Below are 20,892 nucleotides of genomic sequence, written 5' to 3' on the forward strand. Positions count from 1 at the left end.
TTATTATTTTTTTCTTTTGTATTTGCAGTTTGTTGCCTGTCCACTGTGTATGCAGTTTTTCATTGATTGGATTGTGTTTCTTTGCATTAACTGTGAATGCCCGCAAGAAAATGAATCTCAGTGTTCCATGTGGTGACATACAAGTACTTTGATAAGTTTACTTTGAACTTTGTGCATGCTTAACCATGTAATATTGAGACTTTCCTCCTCTGCCAAAGGATTGTGAATTTTTGGAATTCTCTACTCCAAAGAGCTGTGGAGAAGGAGTCAGTGAATGGATTTAAGGCTCAGAACGATATCAGAGCGATTAAGGTTTATGGGCATCAAAGAGGAAAATGGGATCAACAACAATGTTCAGAGCAACCACAATTAAAGTTCAAAGTAAATGTATTATCGAAGTACATATATATCACCATGTACTGCAGTATATATCACAGTAAATACAAAGATACACAATGGAATCAATGAAAAAATGCACGTAACAAGACAAACAACCAATATGCAAAAGACAATGAACTGTGCAAATACAAAAATAACTAAAGAATTAAATAATAACAATAATGATGATGATGATGATGATGATGATGATGATAATAATAATAATAAATAAATATTGAGAACCTGAGATGAAGAATCCATAGAAGTGTGTATAGGTTGTGGGAACAGCTCAGTGATGGAGTGAGTGAAGTTGAGTAATGTTGTCCCTTCTGGTAAAGAGCCTGGTGATTGAGGGGTGATAACTGCTCTTGCAGTGGGACAGCATGGCCAAATTCTTTGGCTTGAGTTCCTCAGTCTGTATTGTACGTACAAAGACACGGTGCTATATTACAATAGTTATTAAACTTCATGTGATCTGCTGTCTGTAGAGGTGACCTGAGATCTTAAAAGACTCTTTATAAATGTGATTTTCTTCCTTTCTCACAAAGAGACAAAGAAACATTCAAAGCAAAACTACTTCAGACAGTGAAACGTTCAGTTCAGAATCAGGTTTAATATTACTGGCATATGTCATGAAATTTGCTGTTTTGCAGCAACAGTACATTGCAATATAGAGTTAATATATGAAAAATAAATTAAATAAGTAGTGCAAAAAGAGAGGGGAAAAATAGTGACATAGTGTTCAAGGGTTTATTGTCTGTTCAGAAATACAATGTTGGAGGGAAGACACAGTTCCTGTCTGTTGAGTGTGTGTTTTCAGGCTCCTATACCTCTTCCTTGAGGTTAGCAATGAGAAGAGGGCATGTCCTGGGTGATTGGCATCTTTAATGATGTATTCCGCCTTTTTGAGGCATCACCTTTTAGAGGTAACCTGGTTGAAGAGGCAAGTGCCTGTGATGGGTCCTAGGATATAGGAGCAGAATTAGGCCAAGGAAACTTTGCAACAAAGCCTTCAATTTCATCATCCAAATTATTGACATATAACGTAAAATGAACCAGTCCCAAGACAGATCCTTGTGGTACACCACTAGTCACTGGCAGCCAACCAGAAAAGGCATTGTTTATTCCCACACTTTGCCTCCTGCCAATCAGTCACTTCTTTATCCATGCTAGAATATTTGCTATAATGCCATGCGCTTGTAACTTGTTAAGCAGCTTCATATGTGGCACCTTTTCAAGGGCCTTCTGAAAATCCAAATACACAACATCAACTGATTCTGCTTTATCTATCCTGCTTGTTATTTTTTCAAAGGATTTGTCAGGAAAGATTTTTCCTTGAGGAAAACATGCTGACAATGGCCTATTTTATCATGTGCCTCCAAGTACTCTGAAACCACATTCTTAACAATCGACTCCAACACCTTCCCAACCACTGAGGTCAGACTAACTGGCCTTTCTTCTGCCTCTCTTCCTTCTTGAAGTGTAGAGTGACATTTGCAATTTCCCAGTCTTCCAGAACCGTTCCAGAATCTGGTGATCCTTGTAAGATCATTATTAATACCTCCATTATCTCTTCAGCAGCCTCTTTCAGAACCTGGGGTGTACACCATCTGGTTCAGGTGACTTATCTACCGTCAGACTTTTTTAGTTTCACAAGAACCTTCTCTCTGGTAATGGTAATTTCATACACTTCATGACTCCTGACACCTGGACCTTCCACCATACTGTTGGTGTCTTCCACAGTGAACACTGATGCAAAATATTTTTTCAGTTCATTCATCATTTCCTTGTTCCCCCAGTTACTATGTCTGATGTTCTTGATTAGTCAGAGCATCAAAGATTACAGGGAGAAGGCAGGAGAATGGGGTTGAGAGAGATAATAAATCAGCTATGATGGAATGACAGAGCAGTCTCCATAGGGTGAATTGCTTAATTCTGCCCATGTCCTATGGTTTTAATTTCTTAATTCCAGAGGACATGAGTGAACCAGTTGAGTTTTATATGACCAAGTAACTTCTTTCTGACAGCAACTATCTGTATTTATACAGCACACTTAACCATCCTTAGGTACAATTAGACAAAACTCTACGAACTGGATATTGAGATTGGAGGTTAAAGACTTTAATAGTGTTGTAAAGGAGATGATAGCCCTTTTCCCACCTCGTTTGTGTGGCTTCAGAGCTGTGTGTCAGACATGGCTAGAAGCAGCACTGTATTGGCTCCCTTCCTGTTTACCCTGTATACTTTAGATACAACACTGAGTCATGTCATCTGCAGAAATTCTCTAATGACTCAGCAATAGTTAGGAGGGTGAAGGGAGAGCATGAGGATAAATACAGGGCCCTGGTGGAGGATTTGTCCAATGGTGCAAGCTGAATCATCTGCAGCTCATTATCAGTAAGACAAAGGAGATGGTGATGGACTTTAGGATGACTAAGCCTGCACAGCTCCCTGTTACTATTGATGGTGAGTACCTGGGAGGGGAAAAGGATGACCGTCTTGAGTGGAGCATGAACACAGAGGCTGTGTACAAGAAGGGCCAGAGTCGCCTCTACAACCTGAGGATACTGATCTCTTTGGAGTACGCAGGCCACTCCTTCACATATTCTACCTGCCTGTTGTCACCATTACAGTCTTCTATGTGGTGATGTGCTGGGGCAATGGCATTAGCACGGGTGATGCCAATAGGCTCAATAAACTGATTAGAGAAGCTGGCTGTTATAGGAGTCAAACTAGACACACTGGTGGAGGCTGTGGTAGACCCTACAGAAATTCCTGGCAATTCTGGACAATGTTTCTCACCCTCTGCATGCCACCTTGGCTGAACAGAGGAGCACGTCTAGTAATAGATTAAGACAACTGCGCTGCTCCAAAGAGAGCTACATGGGGTCATTCTTACCCTCAGCCATCAGGCTCTATAATGAATCAACCCATCTTGTGGCACAATGGGTGGCACTTTTGCCATTTCCATAGCATTTGACCATTTCTTACGAGGCTGGGTTGCTGGCTCAACACAGATGGGAAGAGCACAAGGAGCCAGCCAAATTCGAACTCTGGACCATTCACCTTGAAGTCCGGTGCTGATGCCACTACACTACCAGCCAGCTAAATGTTTTAAATTTAGCTGAATTCAAATTTCCTAGCGATGACAATGAGAATTGAATGTATATTGCTGGCTACTCGATCGCTACCCTATTACATCAGGCACAATCTTCTCACAGCAGGAGGCACAGACCCCAGCCTGGACAAGATTTAAATTAACAGAGAGTGACACACACAGAATGCTGCAGGAACTCAGCAGGTCAGGCAGCATCTTTGGAAATGAATAAAATGTTTACATTTCAGGCCAAGTCCCTTCATTGGGACTGGAAAGGAATGGAGAAGAAGCCAGAATAAGAGGAGGGAAGGGGAAGGTGCTAGGTGAAGCCAGGTGAGGGGGAAGGTAGGTGGGTGGGGAAGGGAGAATGAAGTGAGAAGCTGGGAGGTGATGTCAAAGAGGTAAAGGGCTGGAGAAGAAGAAATCTGATAGGAGAAAAGAGAGTGGACCTTGGGAGAAAGGGAAGGCAGAGGGGCACCAGAGTTAGACAGTAAGCAGTTGAGGAGAAGAGAAGAGGTAAGAGGGGAGCCAGAACAGGGAAAGGAAAAAGCGAGGAGGAGGAGGGTGGAGAAATTATAGAATGTTAGAAAAGTTAATGTACATTCCATCGGGTTGGAGGCTACCCAGACGGAATATGTGATACTTCTCCTCCAACCTGAGAGTGGCCTTACTGTAGCAATTGAAGACAATCCATGGACAGACATGTAACAGTAACGTGGAGTAGAATTAACATGATTGGCTGCCTAGGCACTGAGTGAACAGGGAACACCCAGACACTCACCCTGTTAAGACTTCATATTGCATCACAAAATCAGCAATAAAGTAATTTATTTGAATTGAGATTGCAAGCTCTGTTACTGCCAAATAATGAATCTTGTTCACACCTTCTTATCATTTAGAACAGAGCTGCTGTTATTGATAGCTTGCTAAGTCCACTTCTTGCCTGGATCCACAATCTACTTCTGGATGAAGTAGACTTCATTGTTAAAGTGTGTTTTCTTAATAAAATTAATTAACAAAGGAAGCAGTTATCACTGGAAAGGAGTTCTCCCACAATGCAGTTATGTTTATTTTGGTACTGTTTTGTTCCTCTTTCACGATGTAATAATTCAAAAGAGAGTGTTGAAAGAATGGTAATAGATTTTGTTCTGAACAAAAACAATTAGCAGATCAAACCATGATGTATTTAGTTTCCAAATCGGATTTTTTCTGACTGCTGGCTAATGGAGAATATATTCTACCATGTATTTATTTCTAATCCGACAAGGTATAATTTTAAGGTGATTGGAGGAAGTATACTTCAAAGTAGATTTATTATCAAAGTACATTTATGTCACCATGTGCAACCCTGAGATTCCTTCCCTTGCAGTTGCGAGTCTGAACTCTGCAAGTGAGGAGTGGATGTCAGAGACATGTTCTTCCACAGAGAGTGGTGGGTGGGTGCATGGAACGCCCTGCTGGGGGTGGCGGTAGAGGCACATAGCTTAGGGACATTTACGTTCTCTACAACGGGTCTATTATGAAGGTTGACAAAGCCAAGGGAATGACCCTTGAGTGCACGTTGTGAAAAATGATATGCTCTGCTGTTATAAGTCCATTAATGGCAGATACCTTGGACGCATTTAAGAAAATCTTCCGTAGTCACATGGATGATAGGAAAATGAAGGGTTATGAGGGAGGGAAGAGTTAGACTGATCTCAGAGTAGGTTAAAAGGTCGGCACAAATTTTTGGGCTGAAGGGCCTGTAAGGTTCTGTAATACTTTATGTATTTCATTGTAATGCAAGGGTTAAGCTAGAACAACAGAAGAAAACAATAATGGTAAAACAAGCCCCTTTCCTCTCACACACTTACCCAATCACTCACATATACAGTCTTCCATCCCCAGAAGTCGCTACCACCAGGCCTCCTGTGGACTCACAGACATCAGATCTCTGACTTCCCCAGTGGACTTGCACAATGAGGGCTTCGACGTCAGGCATCAACTTCCAGACTTCCCATCAACCTTTGGGCGTCAGTCTCCAGTACTGACCTCAGCACTCCCCAAAGACAGGACCACAAACTCAGACCTTGAATTCTGGACTCTCCAATTTACATATCTAAGTCCTCCGTGCCTCCTGCCTATTCCTAGGGCCCACCAACATGGGAGGACTCACTACCCTGGGAGGCCTGCAGCCCTTGTCATCACTTGTCTTTGTCCTTGTTGTTGATTCCTCAACACTGGAAGATAAGGTGTGCACAATGACCAGACGAAAATGCTCAGGCCTGAAGACTCTGAGATTCGCTGACCTTTGCAAAAGGCTGTGTACAATGATCCTCAGGCCTAAAGACTGATCTACATTTCAATTACATTGTGGTTAACATCCCTGCTCCATTTTATACTTTATGTTCGACACCTCATGATATTTTTATGTAAAACAAAACATCATTCTTAGCCTTGAAAGCACTCATCTTCCTGTAGTATCTCCAGTTCTTTACAGAATGAGGGTGCAAGGTACCTATTAACTCGTAACAACACACAACACAAAATGCTGGAAACGGCCCTTCCTCAGGACTGAAATATCAACTGTTTACTCTTTACCCCTGTTGAGTTCTTCCAGCACTTTGTGTGTGTTGCTTTGGATTTCTAAATCGTGGGCATTATATGTCAGCAGCTGAAGCACGGAGACACCTTGACCATAAGACACAGGGGCGGAATGAGGCCATTCAGCCCGTCAGGTTTATTCTGCCATTCCATCGTGTCCGAACTTGCCCACAGCACAATCTTCAAAAGCATCGATGCAAAAATGACACATTTCACTGTATATTTTGATGTTTCAGTATGCATGCGAGAAAATAAGCTAATCTTTAATCTTCAAAGTGATTAGTCTAATTAGGCATAATTAGCTTAATTAATTTGGCCTAAAGTTGTGTGCTGAAGGGGCTGTTCCTGTGCTGTACAGTTCTATGTCCTATAACTCTGTTCTGCTTGCAGAGAAGATCATCACCTGATCTCTAGTATATTCAGTCACCAAAGTCCAGGACATAATGCCTATCTAATTAGCAAAAGCAATTCCATAGAAGAGATTGTGTTTCTCCAGCACTTGTCACATCCCCCAAAGCACCTCACATCCGATTCAGCATTTTTCTGAAGTGTGCACAGAGTTCTAATATGGAAAATAAAAGCACGGCAAACTCCCACAGACAATGAGATGCAACCAGACAGATTGCTTCTGCATGTTTTGAGATAGCTATTGGCCAAATTGTAGGGGATACGTGTTTTCCAGATACCATTATGGTGTTTTTTAAAGCAGCGTAGCAGTTAGTGCGACATGATTACAGTTCAGGGTGCCAGAGTTCAGAGTTCAATTCCAGCACCTCTGTAAGGAGTAGTACGTCCTTCCTGTGAGCTCGTGGGTTTCCTCCGGGTGATCCGGTTTCCTCCGGGTGAACCAGTTTCCTCCAGCTGATCCGGTTTCCTCCGGGTGATCCAGTTTCCTCCAGCTGATCCGGTTTCCTTCCACAGTCCAAAGGCAAACGAGTTAGTATATTGAATGGTTATTGTCAATTGTCCGGTGACTAGACCAGGATGAAATCGGTGGGCTGATGGGTGGTACAGCTCATTGGGCCAGGGAGCCCGTTCCACAGTGTGCATCTAAATAAATAAATGCAGCAAATTGGGGTCTGTTTTAACGAGCACCTCCACTCCATCTGCCAAAAGCAGACCTTCCCAGTGGCCAAACATTTTAATTTCCATTCCCATTCCTGCTTTGACATGTTGGTTTGGCCTCCTCTTCTGCCAAGATGAGGCCACCATTGGAGTGAAGATGTGACTCCTAATATTCTGTCTCAATAGCCTCCAACCTGATGACATGAATATCGATTACTCCTTCCAGTAAAAAAATTCCTTCCCCCACCCCTCTTCCTCTTTTCCTCAATGTCACCTCTTACCTCTTCTCATCTGCATATCTCCTCCCCTGGGTCCCCTCCTCCTTCCCTTTCTCCTGTGGTCCACTGTCAACTCCTATCAGATTCCTTCTTCTCCAGCCTTTATCTTTCCCACCCACTTGGCTTCACCTATCACCTTCCAGCTATCCTCCTTCCCCTCCCCCCACCTTTATGTTCTGGTGTTTTCCGCCTTCCTTCTCAGTCCTGAAGGAGTGTCTCAGCCCGTAACGTTGACTGTTTATTAATTTCCATCGATGCTGCCTGACCTGCTGAGATCTTCCAGCGTTTTGTGTGGTGAGACTGAGAATGTAATTGGCACCATGAAAAGTGAGCTGCAATGTTTGGTACATTGCAAACACGACTGGCTTTCAGTCAGTATATTTGGCATTGAGGAGATATGACACATTCTGAGGTTATGAGAGATGCAGTAAGAAAAGATACGGATTTGCTTGCCATAATGTCATACATTTTGAGACCAACAGTGGTGGGCAGGGGAATGTGGAAGGCAAGGAAGGAGGAGTTCCTGGGCCTCAGAACATCAAGTAATTGTTGCCCTGAATTTAATTTTGGAAAATTTCTGTGCTTTTTGATTCATAAGCACAGCATGGTCAGAGCTCAATTAGTAAATATTTTTATGTATTCGTCATAAACCTCAGAAGCTATAAAAGACAGTAATTAGATGCTGACTGACCTGCTAAGTTCCTCTGGCACTTTGTCTGTAATGCTTTCCAGCATCTGCACAATCCCTTGTGTTCAAGACAATAGTATCAATATGTGAAGGAAATTATCATGAGTCCACTAACATTCTCAGAGAATTCCTTGGTATTAAGAAGTATATCATGCTAACAAAGAATCCCCAAGAGTGCATCACAACTTATAAGTGAATCCAAAGACCATATGGGTATTTACAGGGATTTGTAAAGATCCCCAGAGGTATAAGATCAGACATAGAATTAGGCCACTCAGCCCTTCACATCTACTCTGCCATTCCATCATGGCTGATTCATTATCCCTCTCAACCCCATTCTCTTGTCTTCTCCCTGTAACCTTTGATGCCCAACTAACAAAGAACCTATCAACCTCCGCTTTAAATAGCTAATGACTTGGCCTGCACAGCTGTCTGTGGCAATGAAATCCACAGATTCAACACCCTCTGGCTAAAGAATTTCTTCTCATCTCTGTTCTAAATAAGCATTCCTCTGTTCTGAGGCTGTATCATCTGGACCTAGACTCCCACACTATAGGAAACATCCACTCCTGATCCCCTCTATATAGGCATTTCAATATTTGATAGATTTCAATGGGATCCCCTTTCATTCTTCTAAACTCCAGTGAGTTTGGGCCCAGAGACATCAAATGGTCCTCATACTTCAACCCTTTCATTCCCAGAATTATTCTGATGAAGCTACTCTGAACCCTGTCCAATACCAGCATATCTTTTCCATTTAAAACACATATATGTTTTAAACAGAATTCCTGGGAATGATTCAGCTTTTCTGGCAAATTTAGCCATCCAATTTTTATAAGATTGCATAAACAGGAAAGTGAGCAATGTGCAAATAATCCTGTTGGAATGGCAATGGGGGAGCAAACTTCTGCTTCAGTATGTTGTGACCTCTAGCAAATGTTGGAGAAACTCAGCAGGTCAGGCAGCATCCACAGAAGAACAATTGGTATTTCAGGCCAAGGCCCTTCATCAGTACTGAACAGGAAAGAGAAGAAGCTAGAATAAGAAAGTGGGTGGAGGTAAGGAGTACAAGATGGAAGGTGAGAAAGAAGGTAGGGGAGTCCCCCAAACAGTACTTGTAGGTGAGGCAATACTTCACCTGTGAGCCTGTTGTGGTATTGTGTCCAGTGCTCCTGATATTTCCCTCCATTGGTGAGACCTGAAGCAGATTGGAGGACTGCTTCATTGAACATCTTTGCTCTGCCCTCACAAAGTAACAGGATCACCCATTTAAATTTGACTTCCTCTTCCCATGTCTGTCCGTGGCCTCCTCTACTGCCACAATGAGGCCAAACTCAGGCTGGACGAACAACACTTCATTTTCCGTGTCGGTAGCCTCCATCCTGGTTACATGAACATCAGTTTCTCTAACCTGATTATTTTCCCCCTTCACCTTCTCTCTTTTTGCATTCCCCATTCTGGCTGTCCTTCTCACCCCTTCTGTTCCACTCAACCCCAATCACCTCCCTCCGATACTCCTCCTCTTTCCCTTTCTCCCCGATCCACTGTCCTTTCCTATCAGATTCCCTCTTCTTTAGTCCTTTACCTCTTCCAGCTATCACCTCCTAGCTTCTCACTTCATTCCCCATTCCCCACCTAGCCATGCTCCCCTTCACCCAGTCTCGCATCTCACCCGTCAGCTTCCCTCTCCCCCTCCCGTCACCTTTTTTATTCTGGTTTCTGCCCCTTCCTGTCTAGTTCTGATGAAGGGTCTCAGCCTGAAATACAGACTGCTTATTTTGCTTCATATATGCTGCATGAATGTTCCTCCAGCATTTTGCTCTGGATTTCCAATATCTTGTGCCCCATCTAAGAAAGACCTTCATGCCTTCATTTGTCCCATATCCTTCTAAATCTGTCCTATTCCACGTACCTATCCCAGTTTCTTTTAAATGCTGTAAATGGGCCTGCTACGATCTCTTCTTCTGGCAGTTCATTCTATATTCAGACCACCCTTTGGGTGAAAAGCTACCTCTCAGATTCCTATTAAATCTCTTCCCTCTCACCCTAAACCTATAGCCTGTAGTTCTTGATTCCCCAATGACTGAATGTACTTTATCTATGCTCCTCATGGTTTTATTAAGCTCTATAAGACCATTCCTCATTCTCCTACACACCCCAAATAAAGTTCCAACCTGCACAACATCTCTCCATAACTCAGTCCCTTGTGTCCTAGAAACATCTTTGTTGGTCTCCTTTTCACTCTTGCCAGCTTAGCGGCATTTTCAGTTCAGTGAATGAAGTTGTCCACATTGTGGGTGGTGTCCTGTTGTGATTTAAATGAATCTCGAGGTTGTATATGCTGACATTATATGTGCTTTGATAATAAATTTACTGTGAACTTTGAATCATTGGATTGGATTTTTATATGTGGATTTTTCTGTTTTTCTTTCCATGGATACTCTCCGAAGTGCTTAATGTTTACAGCATATTCTGCTTTGGAAGAATCTGGTCATCTAAGCAGGGGATTAAAATTTTTGCCTATGTTAAATTGATTATTTCCTATTAGGGAATCTCAGTGCATAGCAGCAGTGCTGTTTTGCCAACACTCACAACTTGTAGATTATTTGGAAGTATCTTTGAGTCAAATGGGAAATTTAAAGTCTTACTTGACTGTTTAACTTTCTTGTGCAAAGCGCACATGGTAAATAAACATAACTGACCTGTCACTGGTGAATAGCAATGTGAAGTCAGTAATGATTGAGTTTATTAATTGCAGAAAATGTGGTTTTCCCCAAGTTAAGCATCACTTCTTTCTAAATCATGCACAGCCCGAACATTGGCTTCACCTTCAAAGTTCAAAGTAAAACTTACTACCAAAGTGCATATAGTACTGTGCAAAAGTCTTAGGCACACTTATGAAGCTAGGGTGCCCAAGACTATTGCACAGTACTCTATTTGTCAACATGGAGCAGAGAGTGAGTTTGTAAATCTGGTGGGAATAAAGGATGGTGGGAATGGTGAGGGTGGAGCGCCATGGGAGGGGTGTGGGAAAGATGGTAGAGAAGGAGTGCCAGAGTAGGGTGCCGGCATGGGTGCAGACACACCCAGCATTGAGACACCAAGCAAGGTCATTTGATTCCAAACAAATGGTTTGTTGATAATTTCAGAAAGCATCTCTGGTGCTTCCCATATATATGTGCCTAAGACTTTTGCATAGTACTGTATTAAAGTTTATTTGATTTGACCTTTAAAATAAACCAAGCCCAGTATGTTTTCACAGTAATGATAGATGAACTCTCTCCAAATGTAAAATCTACTCATAACCGTTCCTGCACATATGGTCGTAATTGAGAGATGGAAGGCTGAGAAAGTTGCTCTGGGCAGTAACACGTTGATGTCAGTGTCTTTGCAACATTTGTGCACATAGAAGCAGAATTAGGTTATTCGGCTCATTGAGTCTGCCCCACCATTCAGTCATGGCTGACTTATTATTCCTCTCAACCCCATTCTCCTGCCTTCTCCCCATAACTATTGATGCCCTAACTAATCAAGAACCTATCAACTTCAACTTTAAATTTACCCAATGACCTGCCTACACAGACAATCCATGGAGTTTAGTGACTTTATAATTGCCTCTAAATGGATTTATTCTGCTTAGCTAAGCCTTTGATCAAACAATATCTCAGTCTATATCTGTTTAACTCACCTTTTCAATCATCTTACAGTGGCACAATTGAACATCAAGTGATAGATCCACTTGGAATGTAGATTATCAGTATATGATGTCCTCTGATTCTATTGATTATAAATCTGTTTTGTTATGCCTAGTGATCAGTACCACATTAATTCAGCTTGGTTACAGTGCAGATGGTGCAGTGGTTAAATTACAAGCCTAGTAACTAAAGACATGGACCATTAATTCAGAAACAAGAGTTCAAATCCCACTGTGGTAGCCAGGGAATTTAAACCTAACTACTTAAATAAATCTTTTAAATGATCTCTGCCAAGGTAACAATGAAGAATTCAGATTAAGGTTTATTTATCGAAACACACCGTTAAATGTGACATTGGTGTTAACAGCCAACGCACCCAACGATGTGCTGGGGGTGCGCAAGTGTCACCACACATTCCGTCACCAACAACGCTTGCCCACAATGCTCAGCAGAGCAATTCAAGCAGCAGCAGCAACACCAACAATGGCACCCTTGCCAGCCTTCCATCCGCTCACTTACACACAGTGTGAGCGTGTGCATGAACGCGTGGACAGGAAGGAGAGAGTGCCACAGTAGTGCAGTCGCTGTCTCTATGGAGTTTATACATTCTCCCCATGATCTTCTCAATTTCCTCAGTGTGCTCTGGTTTCTGCCCACATTTCCAAAGACGTGCAGTTAGGGTTAGTGTTATGTTGGCACTGGAAGTATGGCAACACTTGTGGTTGCTCCCCAGACAACCCTTGCTGGTTTGATTTGCCGCAATTCACTGTTTTCATGTTTCGATTATAGAACATGGAACAGTACAGCACAGGGAGTGGTCCTTCGGCCCACAACGTTGTGCTGCACCAGCTGAAAAGTAAATCAAAATTATTTGTGTCAAATAAAGTTAATCTTTATTTTTGAAAACTGAACACAATAAAGAAAAAAAGTTATCAGTGTGAAAAATAATATTCCCCCAACCCACTATTGAAACTTAAAAGGAAACAGTGGGAGTAAAAGTTTCACAGTCCAAAGAGCAAAGAGCACCACAATTCTGATTAGTGATAAATTTTTACATGATTAAAAACCAAATGTATGTTATATTGCCACAGTTCTACTGCTGAGAGCAGTAACTTGAGGCTGATTAATTGCAGTGGGAAATTCTCCTGAGAATGAGAGTCTATGTTTAGAACAATGATGCACTGTAAATCAAGAGGCTTTGAAGGTCTAACAGTATCTGGAATTCAATAGAAATTTCAGAAGACTAATATATATTTTTATTTTGTTAACATCCTTCATTTCACAGAGTTGAAGCATGATCTTCTTGGTGGGCTATTTTCCTGATTGGAAGAGTCATTCATTCTTATATCATTCTACCATTCACCTGATGATAAATGAGCCCAAATGTTCTGATGGAATGTGCAAAGCTTTTCTTCTCTCATTCTCCTATGTGTCAATGAAAAAAGACCCAACCTGACAAATCTCACTCATAATTCAATCCCTCGTCCTGGAAATGTCCTCGTAATATCTCCTCTGCACTCTTTCCAGGTTCTTCTCCCACTTCGAAAGTACATTTATTATCAAAGTATGTACACATTTTTCACCCTTGAGATTTGTCTCCTTACTGACAGCCACAAAACAAAGAAACCCAATAGAACCCGTTAAAAAAAGACCATCAAATACCCGAAGTGCTGAAAAGAAAGACAAATTGAGCAAGGAATAAAAGTAAGCAAACAACTGAAATTTAGGAAAGTGAGTCTACAGCCACAAAGCAGTCATCATTGCAGCCATTCCAGTTGCATGTTAGTTGCAGGCCAGAGCCTCAGTTCAGCGCAGGGATGATAAACCTTATGGAGCTTCCTATGGTGAGTGAGTCTAGGACCAGAAGGCACAGCCTCGGAATAAGAAGGCATTTCTTTAAAATAGAGAGGAGGACGAATTTCTTTAGCCAGAGTATGATGAGTTTATGAAGCTGCCACGATGGCTGCGGAGGTCAAGTCATTGGGTATAGCTAAAGTGGAGCTTGATCAGTTCTTGATTAGTAAGGGTGTCAAAGATTATAGGGAGAAGGCACGAGAATAAGGCTGAGATAGATAATAAATCAAATGCGACTGAATGATATTTGATGGGTTGAATTACCTAATTCTGTTCCTATGTTTTATGATCTTATGATCTTCCAACATCCTAGGGATTACCAGAAACTCAACAGAACCAATCACAATAAATTCAGTCATTCATTATGTGCCAAGTTGTATGATGTGGGTGATCATGGTCTTTCCATGATCATGATTGTTCTTGGCAATTTTTTCTACAGAAGTGGCTTGTAATTGCCTTCTTCTGACAGTGTCATTACAAGACGGGTGACCCCAGCCATTATCAATACTCTTCAGAGATTGTCTGCCTGGCGTCAGTGGTCACATAACCAGGAATTATGATATGCACCAGCTGCTCGTACAACCATCCACCACCTGCTCCCATGGCTTCATGTGACCCTGAGCAGGTGTTACACCTCACCCAAGGGTGATCTGCAGGCTAGCAGAGGGAAGGAGCACATTACATCTGCTTTGGTAGAGCTGTAGCTCCATCCCACTTCCCTAATCACATATAAGCTGTAGCTAAAGATGCAGGTTATTCTTTCCATCTCTAGTACAGAAAATTCCAAAAAGTTTCATATCATATCAGTGATAATAAATGTGATTCTAAGCAATCGAGTATTCCATCTGGGTACCCAACAACACCTTATATTCTGGCTGGGCAGCCTACACCTGATGGTAAGAACATTGATTTCTTCAACTTTCAGTAATGGCCCCCACTCTCTCCTTCACCATTCCTCATCCCCTTTTCCTCTCTCACCTCATCTCCTTGCCTGCCCATCACCTCCCTCTGGTACTCCCCCCTTTCTTTCTTCCATGGCTTCTGTCTTCTCCTATTAGATTTCCCCTTCTCCAGCCCTGTATCTCTTTCACCAAACAACTTCCCAGCTGTTTGCTTCACTCCTCCCCCCAGTTTCACTTACCTCCCTGAGTTTCTCCCACCCCTCCTTCCACCTTCTAACTCTACTCCTCATCTTTCTTTCTCCAGTCCTGCTGAAGGATCTCAGCCCGAAACGTCAACTGTACTCTTTTCCATAGATGCTGTCTGGCCTGCTGAGTTCCTCCAGTATTTTATATGGATAGGTTTCTATCAGCTTTGCACATCTGGGCACTGCAATTTTTCCCCATCCTTTACAAAACTGCTCAAGCATGGGGATTGTGAGTGAACAGTCCTTTTCAAACCCAGCCACAAATTCTCAATTGGATTGAGGTTTGGACTTCGACTTGGCTGCTCCAGGACATTAACTTTGTTGTTTTTAAGCTATTCCTGTGTAGCTTTGGCTTTATGCATGGGGTCATTGTCTTGTTGGAAAACAAATCTTCTCCAAGGTTGCAGCTTTCTTACAGACTGCATCAGGTTTTCCTCCACGATTTCCCTCCATTTTGCTGCATTCATTTTACTCTCTCTGCTGCAGTGAAGCAGCCCCACATCATGTTTCATGGTAGGAATGGTGTGTTTTTGATGATGTGTAACGTTTGGCTGATTGCTAAAAAGCTCAATTTTGGTTTCATCTGGCCATAGAACCTTCTTCCAGCTGACTTCAGTTTCCCACACGCCTTCTGGCAAACTCTAGCTGAGATTTCATGTGGATGTTTTTCAACAGTAGCTTTACAACTCTCCCATAAAGCTGTGACTGGTGAAGCACGCAGGCAACAGTTGTATGTGCAGTCTCTCCCATCTCAGCCACTGAAGCTTGTAACTCATCCAGAGCTGTCATAGGTCTCTTGGTGCCCTCCCTCTTTAGACCTCTTCTTGCATGGTCACTCAGTTTTAGAGGACAGCCTGCTCTAGGCAGATTTACAGCTATGTCATATCCTTTCCATTTCTTGATAATTGACTTAACTCTATGCCAAGAGATATTCAGTGACTTGGAAATTTTCTCATATTCATCTCCTGACTTGTGCTTTTCAATAACCTTTGCATGGAGTTGCTTGGAGTGTTCTTTTGATTTCAAGGTGTAGTTTTTGGCAAGACACTGACTCACCAGCAATTGGACCTCCCAGATTTGCCTTGACTGCACACAGGTGACCTCCATTTAACTAATTATGTGACCTCTGAAACCAATTGGCTGCACAAGTGGTGATTATGTGTGTCAAATTAAAGGGAGTGAATACTTAATGCAATCAATTATTTTCGGTTTCACATTTGTAAATAATTTAGATCTGTTTTCATTTTGACACGGAAGAGTTTTTTCTGTTGAATAGTGTCCAAAAAAAAGCCAAATTAAATCCATTGTGATTCAATGTTGTAAAACAATAAAACATGAAAACTTCCAAAGGGCTTGCAGGAACTGTGTGTATAAGTGATGCAAGAATGGGTGTCGGATGGACATACGTCTCTAACCAAGGATATGTAAGGCACTCCTTCCCTCCACTAGCCTGGGCAAGGTATAGCACCTACTTAGTCCCCCAGTCATGGTCACCTGAAGCCATGGGAGAAAGTATGGATGATTGTCTGAGCAGCTGGTGGATATCACAAGTCCTGGTTATGCAACCACTGACACCAGGCAGACAATCTCTGGAGTATTGAGAATGGCTGGGTCACTCACCTTGTAAAGACACTGCCCAGAAGAAGGCAATAGCAAACCTCTTCTGAAGAAAACTTTGCCAAGAACAATCACAGTCATGGATAGAAAAATTAATTAAGACTAACAGTGTGAAGAGGGTGTTCCTCACAGGCAATGATCAGATTAATGAAAGGCCAAGATAACCCCCATCCTACGAGATGGCACATGATGATGAGTGCAAAAAGAGAAAAAAAAGAAACAGTAGTGAAGTATTGTTCATGGGTTCACTATCCATTCAGAGATCTGATGATGGAGGGGAAGAAGGTGTTCCTGAATCATTGAGTGTGTGTCTGCAGGCATCTTTACCTCCTCCATAATGACAGCAATAAGAAGAACGCACATCCTAGGTGATGGGGTCTGTAATGATGCTTGCCACCTTTTTGAGGCATCGATTCCTGAAGATCTCCTTGAAGATATCTTGATGATGTCTTAAAGAAGATAAAACCAAAATAATTTGTGTTAGTTCATTTGGAGGCGGGCAGTGAAACAAAAAGAGATAGCAGATGCTGAAAATGTGGACCCACTTCCTCCTTCCACTGCTCTTCTATTCTGGCTTCCACCACCTCCCTTCCAGTCCTGATGAAGGGTCTTTTTGTCCATAGATGCTGCCTGACCCCCTGAGTTCTTCCAGCTGTGTGTGTTGAGGAGGGAAAACAGAAAATGATGGATAATTTGTGGGGAGGGAACATCAAAGGAAAACCAGCAGATGTTGGAAGTCTAAAATAAAACAGAAGTTGGTGGAAACATTCGGCAGGTCAGGTGGTGTCTGAGGAAAGAGAAACATTGTGAATGATTCAGATCAAAGATCATTCATCAATCAGAATCTGTACCGAGTGTTAAGGAATGGAATTAGTCTCGAATACATTGGGAAAAAAAAGACAGGTTGGAAGCTCTCCATGGAATGTCTGCTTTCTATACAACCCAAGTTCCCAGCTCCGTGACTGCATTACTGCAAGAACAAGGGGCAGACAGTGTGAGGGGGAGGAGAGCAAGTTAGATTAACACCAATCATATACCAAAGTAAACCAAGTGAATATTCGATGACTAGGTCTGCTGCAATACTTAGAATTCGGTAACTTACTGTAATAAAAGTCATTTTTTTTCTGTTTGGAAGTCATGCAACTCAAAACAACCATAAACAATCAGTGGGATATTAAAAAGGAGAGATGTAGGAGAGACTGAAATACCTCCCAAATACACACCTTTTAGATTGTCATTTTTCCCATGCTTTCGTTCATTAGACCATAAAACATAGGAGCAGAGTTAGGCCATTGGGTCTGCTCTGCCATTCCTCATGGCTGATTTATCATCTCTCTCAACCCCATTCTCCTGCCTTCTCCCCGTAACCTTTCATGCCTTTACTAATCAAGAAGTGATCAACCTCTGCTTTAATACCCAAATATAGTCAATCATCTGCAGCAATGATTCCACAGACTGACCACCTCTGGCTAAAGAAATTCCTCCTCTTCCCTGCTCTAAGCTGATGTTGTTCTATTCTGAGGCTGTGCCCTCTGGTCCTAGAATCCCCCATTATAGGGAACATCCTCTCCATGTCCACTCAATCTGGGTCTTTCTATATTCGATAGCTTTCAATGAGATTCTGCTCCCTCCTCCCATGTTCTTATATGTGGACATGTTCTTATATGTATCCATCAAATACTTCACTTAGAGTAATAGAGTCAAAGAGTAATGCACCATGGAACCAGGCCCTTCAGCCCATTTCATGCATGGGCTAGTTTCAATTCCTCATGTTTCACCCACTTTTCAAGTTCCTGTGTGTCAAGATCTCTAAAGACCTAACCTAGTCCCAAAATATTGATGCAGCTATAAAAAAGGCAAGACAGTGATTATACTTCATTAGTGGTTTGAAGAGATTTGGTATGTCAACTAAAACACTCAGAAACGTGTATAGATTTACCCTGGAGAGCATTCTAACAGAATACATTGTACATCTTGATACATCACTGTCTGATAGGAGAGGGCTACTGCACAGGACCAAAAGAAGCTGCAGAGGGTCGTAAATTTAGTCAGCTCCATCTTGGATACTAGCCTACAAAGTACCCAGGATATCTTCAGGAACGGTGTCTCAGAAAGGCAGCGTCCATTATTAAGGATCCCCAGCACCCAGGGCATGTCCTTTTCTCACTGTTACCATCAGCAGCCTGAAGGAACACACTCAGCTTCTTCCCCTCTGCCATCCAATTCCTAAATGGACATTGAACCCATGAACACTAACTCAGTTTCTAAATATATATTATTTCTGTTTTTGCACAATTTTTAATCTATAATCTGTATTTATTTATTTAAGTTTACTCTTTTTCTTCTATATTATGTATTGCATTGAACTGCTGCTAAGTTAACAAGTTTCATGACACCAGATGGTGATAATAAACCTGATTCTGATTCTCTAAACCTGTCTTGTCCATACACTTATCTGAACATTTTAAAATTATTGTTAATGTAATTTGCTCAAATATTTTCTTTAGCTGCTCATTTCCATCTCCCCCTTCTTTACCCATTCTCCTACTCTGTACTGCAGACTCCCTGCTTCCTCAACACTACCTGCCCCTCCACTTACTTTTGTATCAGCCGCACAGTTAGCCACAAAGCCATCAATTCCATCATCCTGATCAAATGAAAAGAAACCAGCTCTGCAGAACATCTCTAGTCACCAGCATTCCATATAGAGACCACCTTCTATGGAAAGAATTTGCACCTCAGTCCCTTTTATAATCTTTCCCCTCCTAACTTAAACCTCTGCCCTCTCGATTTTGGTTAAATCTTCCTTTGATAAAAAGACTTACCCTCTCATTTTACACGCACCTTAAGTAGTACTCCATTTCAAATCCTTCTGTTGCCTTGTTCTTCCCATACTCCATAAGACTCCACTAATCATTCCCCCTTCACATTTCTCCAAATTCTAGCTCTTGGACACTTTGCTTCACCATTGAGAATCATATCTTAAACAAAATTTCAGTCCCATCTTCACCACTCTCCTTATTTATAATGTCCCTTAACACTGGTCTTTTAAAATTAACTTTGGGTTAGCTGATCTTCTGTCTGGTAAATTCACCTCCATTTTATTCTGGTGAGTGCAAGAGTTTACATTTTGGGAAACTTTTAAGAATTCTACAACTCATGTTAGCAGTACACCTGGGAGGTTATGTACAAGATGTTGATGAGGAATATTGTGTTCGGTTTGGTCACCCTGCTGAAGGAAAGATGCCATTTAAGCTGAAAAGAATGCAGGAACCATGAGAATATTGCCAGGACTCGAAGGGGTGTCGAGAGGATGTTTCCTACGATGAAGGATTTAAACCAACAGAACTGCTGTTCATTAAATATTTCTTGTGCTTTGTGCCATTCTCTGTCAACTCTAGAGACTGATGTGCATGAAAATCCCACGAGATCAACAGCTTCTGAGATACTCAAACCACCCCGTCTGGCACCAACAATCACAGTCAAAGTCACTTAGGTCATATTTCTTCTTGGCACAGTAGTGTAGTGATTAGCACAACACTTTACAGTACAGGCAACCTGGGAAAAATTCCTGCCACTGCCTGTAAGGAGTTTGTACAATTTTCCTGTGAACGTGTGGGATTCCACCGAGGGCTCTGGTTTCCTCCGACAGTCCAAACGTATATTGGTTGGTAGGTTGATTGTTTATTGTAAATTGTTCCATGATTAAGGTTAAATTGTGGGTTGCTGGGCAGTGTGGCTCAAAGGGTCTATTTCATGCTTTATCTCAATAAATAAATAAATACATGATATTTGGTCTGCACAACAACTGAACTTCTTGACCACATCTACATGCTTTTATGCATTGAGTTGATGCCACATGATTGGCCAATTAGATATTTGCATTAACAAGTAGATGTACCAGTGTACCTAATAAATTGGCCACTGAGTGTATGTGCAAGTTATCTCTCTTGGTTTTATCTGTGTTATTGAACAGGCTGACAGAATCTGTAATTTGAGGTTTATAATTATATGGAATGACTTGATTCTCTAACTTTCTCTCCCCCTGCCTATATCACAGAGACCATATCATGGCCACAGCATTGCCGAACACGAGACAGACATCAGAGATGGAAGAATTGAATGATGAATATTCAGGTAAATATTTTCATGTGGCCCATTTAACATACTTCTGAAAGTTGAAAAAGCTTGATATTGACATTAGTTTGATAGTTTCTTGTCACTGGGTAATGGACACCTTGGCAAAATGATGTTCTGATTATCATTAGCAATAAGAGATTAGATACAATACCACACAGTTCTCACAAAACTAGAATTGAACTGCCAGTGTTCACCATGTTCCTTTACCTCGATGTTTGATAGTGTTGGGATTTGTTGTCTGTTGTTATGTGCATTAGAACATCAGAAATCAAAATAATCTTCTTAACGAAAAATGACATGTTCTAAACATCTCAAACTGAAGAGCTGATTATTGACTACAGAAGGAGCGT

General features: G+C 41.7%; 1 protein-coding gene across 4 annotated transcripts in view; it reads left to right on the plus strand.

Annotated features, from left to right (window-relative positions):
- The window catches only part of zgc:66433 (uncharacterized protein LOC321250 homolog), a 138,352-nt gene that overhangs the window by 68,742 nt on the left and 48,718 nt on the right, over positions 1-20,892 (plus strand). For all 4 annotated transcript variants that reach the window (XM_059976705.1, XM_059976706.1, XM_059976703.1 and 1 more), the window contains exon 2: positions 20,463-20,539. In XM_059976705.1, coding sequence (XP_059832688.1) covers positions 20,473-20,539 — 67 coding nt within the window. In that variant the 5' untranslated portion in view covers positions 20,463-20,472. The remainder of the gene's footprint in view (positions 1-20,462; positions 20,540-20,892) is intronic.

Source organism: Hypanus sabinus, chromosome 8, assembly GCF_030144855.1.
Source record: "Hypanus sabinus isolate sHypSab1 chromosome 8, sHypSab1.hap1, whole genome shotgun sequence".
Classification (NCBI taxonomy): Eukaryota; Metazoa; Chordata; class Chondrichthyes; order Myliobatiformes; family Dasyatidae; genus Hypanus; species Hypanus sabinus.